The sequence below is a fragment of the Calliphora vicina genome, chromosome 4, assembly GCF_958450345.1.
Source record: "Calliphora vicina chromosome 4, idCalVici1.1, whole genome shotgun sequence".
Lineage (NCBI taxonomy): Eukaryota > Metazoa > Arthropoda > Insecta > Diptera > Calliphoridae > Calliphora > Calliphora vicina.
The window spans coordinates 80858669-80864770 of NC_088783.1; the positions used below are offsets into that span (position 1 = coordinate 80858669).

The 6102-nt window shown below is 39.2% G+C and overlaps 1 protein-coding gene across 3 annotated transcripts in view; it reads left to right on the top strand.

Moving 5' to 3' along the window:
- Positions 1-5841, top strand: part of mgl (megalin) — a 388320-nt gene extending 382479 nt beyond the window's left edge. For all 3 annotated transcript variants that reach the window (XM_065510333.1, XM_065510332.1, XM_065510334.1), the window contains exons 10-15: positions 64-470; positions 537-2035; positions 2101-2413; positions 2477-4663; positions 4726-4982; positions 5043-5841. In XM_065510333.1, coding sequence (XP_065366405.1) covers positions 64-470; positions 537-2035; positions 2101-2413; positions 2477-4663; positions 4726-4982; positions 5043-5245 — 4866 coding nt within the window. In that variant the 3' untranslated portion in view covers positions 5246-5841. The remainder of the gene's footprint in view (positions 1-63; positions 471-536; positions 2036-2100; positions 2414-2476; positions 4664-4725; positions 4983-5042) is intronic.
- Positions 5842-6102: the final 261 nt, after the last annotated feature.

The window sequence follows — 6102 nt, forward strand, 5'->3', positions numbered from 1 at the left end:
TGTTATCTTAATTGATTTCCTTTTTGCTACAAGTTTTAATTCTAAAACTAATTTCACTTGTAGGGCTGGGTTTGCGATCATGACAATGATTGCGGTGATGGTACTGATGAGGGCAAATTCTGTAATTCTAAATACAAGACTTGTTCGCCTCAAGAGTTTACTTGTCAAAATTTCAAATGTATTCGCAATCAATATCGTTGTGATGGTGAAGACGATTGTGGTGATCATTCCGACGAGGTGGATTGTAAAAAGGATAATGTTACCTGTGCAACAGGTCAATTTGCTTGTAGTAATGGTCAGTGCATAAACTCAACACTGGTTTGTAACAAGGTGGCTGACTGTACAGATGAATCGGATGAACCAGCTCATTGTTTTGTGGATGAATGTGCCAAGGTGGAAATCAATCAGTGTGGTCATAAATGTGTTGACACACCTACAAGTTACTATTGTGACTGTAATAAGGGCTACAAGTAAGTTAATTACTTCTCATTTTCATTTAAGATGCTTTTATTTATATTACAATATTCTTATTCTAGACTTTTAGCCGATGGCAAAGCTTGTGCTGACATTGATGAATGCATTGAACTGCCAGGAGCTTGTTCACAACACTGCTCTAATACTCCCGGTAGCTTCTATTGTAAATGTGATGAACGTTACTACGAACGCCAGCTGGATGAACACACTTGTAAACGCAAAGACAATACCCCAGCCTGGTTAATATTTACCAACAAATATTATGTACGCAACATGTCGGCTGATGGACATCAATTGAATCTTATGCATCAAGATCTCATGAATGTAGTTGCCTTGGACTTTGACATCAAAGAAGAATACATGTACTTCTGTGATGTCACCGCTAAAACAATTTTCAGATCCAAATACACAGATCCCAGTGAGAAACCACCAAGAGAAGCGGTAATTCGTCATGATTCCCATGGTTTGGAAGGTATTGCTATAGATTGGGTGGGTCGTAAACTCTACTGGTTGGATAGACACTCCAAAAACCTGGATGTTTCTGAGCTGGATGGTACCAAGCGCAAAACTTTACGAAGCGGAGTCGTAGATCCCAGAGCTATAGTTGTGCATCCAGGTATCGGTTATTTGTATTTCACTTCATGGCATTTGCAGGCCTACATTGCCAAAATGGGCATGGATGGTTCGAATTTCACACGCATTTTAACCTGGGAGGATGATATAGCCTGGCCCAATGCATTGGCTGTAGACTACTTTACCGATCGTATTTATTGGGCTGATGCTCATTTGGATTACATTGCTTATGCCGATTTAGAGGGTAGACATCGTCATATTGTCTTGTCGGGTGCTAAAGTGCCTCATGTGTTTGCCATTTCGTTGTTTGATGACTACTTGTATTGGAGTGATTGGAATTTGAAGGCCATAGCTCGAGCTAATAAATTTACTGGTGCTAACTTTACCGTCCTACGTAATACAACCCACCGTCCTTATGATATACATATTAATCATCCTTTAAGACAAATACCCTATAATAATCCTTGTGGTACCAATAATGGTGGTTGCTCTCACCTCTGCCTTATCTCTCCACCTCCGGAGTCTACTTATCTGAATATTGAGGGTTACATTGAAGAAGGGGCACCTGGCTATAAGTGTGCCTGTCCAAATCAATTTTATTTGGCTCGTGATAGCAAGACTTGTATTGCAAATTGCACCACAGGACAACATCGTTGTGGCGGTGATGATGAGAAATGTATACCTTGGTTCTGGAAATGTGATGGTGAAAAGGATTGTAAAGACAGTTCTGATGAACCGGCTACATGTCCTCAACGTCACTGCAGAGCAGGAACATTCCAGTGTAAGAACACCAATTGTACACCTTCGGCCACAATTTGTGATGGCATTGATGATTGCGGTGATGGCTCGGATGAACAAAATTGTGATTTACCTTGTCCCGACTCTGATTTCAAATGCAAATCAAGTGGCAGATGTATATTGGACAGTTGGCGCTGTGATGGCGATGCCGACTGCAAAGATGGTAGCGATGAAGATCCTGCTGTGTGTCGTAAGTTTTAAAAATAAAGCAATATGTCATAAAGTTTCTTACGTTTCTTTTTTTCTATTTTCCAGATAAACGTACTTGCGATCCTGATACTGAATTTAGTTGCAAAAATGGTCGCTGCATACCTAAACTTTGGATGTGTGATTTCGATAATGATTGTGGTGATGATTCGGATGAACCCGCTTATATGTGCCGTCAACGTAACTGTACAACTGGCTGGCAAAGATGTCCCGGTCAATCGAACTACCGTTGCATTCCTAAATGGTTGTTCTGTGATGGTAAAGATGATTGCCGCGACAACAGTGATGAACAGCCTGAGAATTGTCCTTCCTGTAATTTGGACACCGATTTCAAATGCGGCAACAACAGATGTATACCAAAGTAAGTGAATTAACATTGTACAGATCTTAATTATAATTGTAATCAACTAATTTCTTTTCACAGACAATGGATGTGTGACTTTGCTGATGATTGCGGTGATGGTTCGGATGAAAATGAAGCCATTTGCAAGGGCAAGTATCGTGAGTGCTCTGAATCGGAATTCCGTTGCGGTAATGGCAAATGTATATCATCACGTTGGCAGTGCGATCATGAGGATGATTGTGGTGACAACTCTGACGAATTGAACTGTGAAGGATTCAAGTGCAAGAACGGTACATTCCAATGTACTTCTGGTCACTGCATTGCCTCCTATTTCCGTTGTGATGGTGACCGTGATTGTCGTGATATGTCCGATGAAATGGATTGCCCACCTCGCTTCCCCGGCGGACGCTATTGTCCAGAATCACGTTTCCAATGTAACAACAATCTGTGTGTATCACCCTCGGATTTGTGTGATGGCACTGACGATTGCGGTGATGGTTCGGATGAAGATCCTAAAGTTTGTACCGATTTCAATTGTGATACTTTGCGTAGATTCCAATGTGCCAATCATCGTTGTGTGGCTCGTTATCAAATCTGTGATGGTGTGGACAACTGCGGAGATGGTTCGGATGAAAATAACATGACCATATGTGCTACCAAGGTTAAACCATGTGATTTGTACACCCAATACCAATGTGCCAATAAGAATTGTATTGAAAGAGCTCAAGTATGCGACTACTCGGATGATTGTGGAGATGCATCCGATGAGCTAGGCTGTCATCATACCTCATCTTGTTTGGAAGAGAATCGCGGTGGTTGTCAACATCATTGCCACAATTTAACCGATGGTGGTTACATCTGCGCTTGTTATCCAGGTTATATAATAGCTCCAGACAACAAAAAGAAATGTATAGATGTGGATGAATGCGCCACACGTCAACACACCTGCTCTCATCAATGTAATAACATAAATGGCACTTATTCCTGTTCGTGTCGCGAAGGTTTCCGTCTGGTGGACAGTTCCTCGGGTGTTTGCAAAGCTGAAAAGGATGATGTTGTGCTAATATTCTCAAATGGACCAGAGATACGAGCTTTAGATCTACAAAAGAGAGAAGAGTTTGATGTGATATTATCGGAGAAACGAATAGAGGCTTTGGATTATCATGCCGAACAGCAAATTGTATTTTGGGCTGACAGTTATGACAAGACCATTAAACGTTCGTACATGGTCAATGCTGTAGATGGCCAGGCTAAGATTGGCTATGCTCAGGACTTGAATATGAAAGGAGGCTCCAAGCCCACTGCTGTAGCGGTTGATTGGTTGGCCAATAATCTCTATTGGGCTGAGGTGGATAGAACTGGTTCTAAGCCTCGTGGTCGTGTAATGGTAGCCACCACAGATGGTCGCTATCGCAGATCTATAGTAAATGCTGGCATTGAAGTACCCACCTCCATAGCGGTAAATCCACAATTGGGTAGAATATATTGGTCTGATGCCGGTTCTGCTCCTAAGATTGAAGTATCCTGGATGGACGGCTCTAAACGTCGCCCCATAATAACCGAACAAATAAGACATCCCGCCGGCCTAACAATCGATTACTCTCAGGATCATGTCATTTACTGGGTGGACACTAAATTGAATACCATTGAATCGATAAGACCGGATGGTTCAGGACGCAAAACTATTGTTAAGAGCGATAAATTAAGACATCCTGTTTCTTTGGATGTATTCGAGTCGAACATGTTTTGGGTTACCCGTGATACGGGAGAGTTGATACGACAAGATAAATTTGGTCGTGGTGTTCAGGTGGTGGTGCATCGTAACTTGGTTAATCCGGCTGGCCTTAAGGTATACCACGAGAAACGTTATAACACCTCTCTAAAAGATCCCTGTTTCGGTTCGAGCTGTTCCCATTTGTGTCTTTTGGTGCCGGGTGGCCATCGCTGTGCCTGTCCCGACAGTTCTGGTTCCCTACCTTCACATCGCAGCACTATTGAGATAATTTGTGATGCTGCCGCTGAAAGACAAAGACCTTCTCCCAGAATTTGCCCCTGTCAAAATGGAGGCTTCTGTGTGGAGGATAATAACGGTGAATTGATGTGCGAGTGTTTAGCTGACTTCAAGGGCAATCATTGTGAACAAAATGCAGCCGGCATGTTTGGTCATGGTGGAGCAAATGTCACTGCAGTTGTGGTGCCCATAATGGTGATATTATTGGTGCTATTGGCAGCTGCCGGTGTATGGTTCGTTATACGCAAGAAACCATTGTAAGTATTAATAAGAGTTTTGTAAATGGCAAGGTTATTTAATTTAAACATTTGTTTTTTAGTGGAAAATTGGCCCGTTTGCCAACTTTAACATCTTCACAAAGCGTAACCTTCCGTCAGGGTACTAATGTTGAATTTAATGCTCCTGGTTTCCCGGGTCCCAATGCTCCAACTGGTACGGCAACGGGTGATGTAGCTCCACTGGAAGGCTATAATTTACAAACTGTGAATTCGGGTAAAACAAGAGATTTCTCTAATCCCATGTATGATGCTGTACAATCGGGTACAAATACCGATCCAAGTATAAGTAATGGATCAGGTAAGTTAAAATAAAATATGAATAAAATCAATGTGGTGTTGATTTCTTTTTTGGTTTTAGGAATTTACGAAGTGCCACATGATCCCTCCAAAAACAAACCCATCGGTCCATTTACGGAACCTGTATCAGCCATTTTAGCACCTAGCAGTATAACGCACAAATCCTCACCACAATTACAATTAAGAACCAGAGAATTAGATCCCTCCACCGACAACGGCAAGGACACACAATACTTGGTTGAAGAAGATAAGTCTGAGTGCTGATATAAACCCTAACATCAAATTCTAGCCACGGCAACAACAATAACATTAACACCCTGTGGAACAACTACTATAAAAAGAACAAATTTAAATTTAATTTAACAGGAAACCTAGACAAAAGTAATTGGAGACGATGCTTAAACAAAAGATAAGACAGACATAGACAGAGAGAGAGTAAAACAGAATCATAAATTATTTATATATACAAAACCCATTTTTTATAGAAATTTAAGTAAATGAAAACACATATCTATCAATCTATCTTTGCTATATGACAAATTCAAACAACAACAACAACAAAAAGTGTAACGGTTAAGCTACAAACATTAAATGGCAACTCTAACTGCATAATTGCAACCCTGTACAGGGTTCAGAACAGGGTTGCAGGTGTCTATGATTTTCTTTTATATACACAGAGAGAAAATTTATTATTATTATTATCTATATAAATAAAAAAGACAATATTTAAACAAGAAAATCTTAAAATGAAATGTAAACAGATTTTTTGTATTCATATATAAATAAATCAAACAATTTTGTAAAAAATTATAAAAAAAACAAAAAACTAGTAAACAACATAGAAAGAAACTAAAAACAAATGTAAACTAACAAAACATAAAGAGAATCAAGAAAGAAAAAAATTTAAATAGTTTTCTAAATATTTTATATATTTTTTTATAAAAAAACTAAAAAAAAATCATTAAATAAAAATAAAAACAACTAGCAATAGTTTAAAATAATTATTTTCTTCATTAGTTAAAATTTCCACATTTAAAACAAAAATACTTTTTTTTCGAACAAACCAACTTATTTTATTCAAAATTATTTTTTAAACAAAAAAAAATATATTTATACATAAA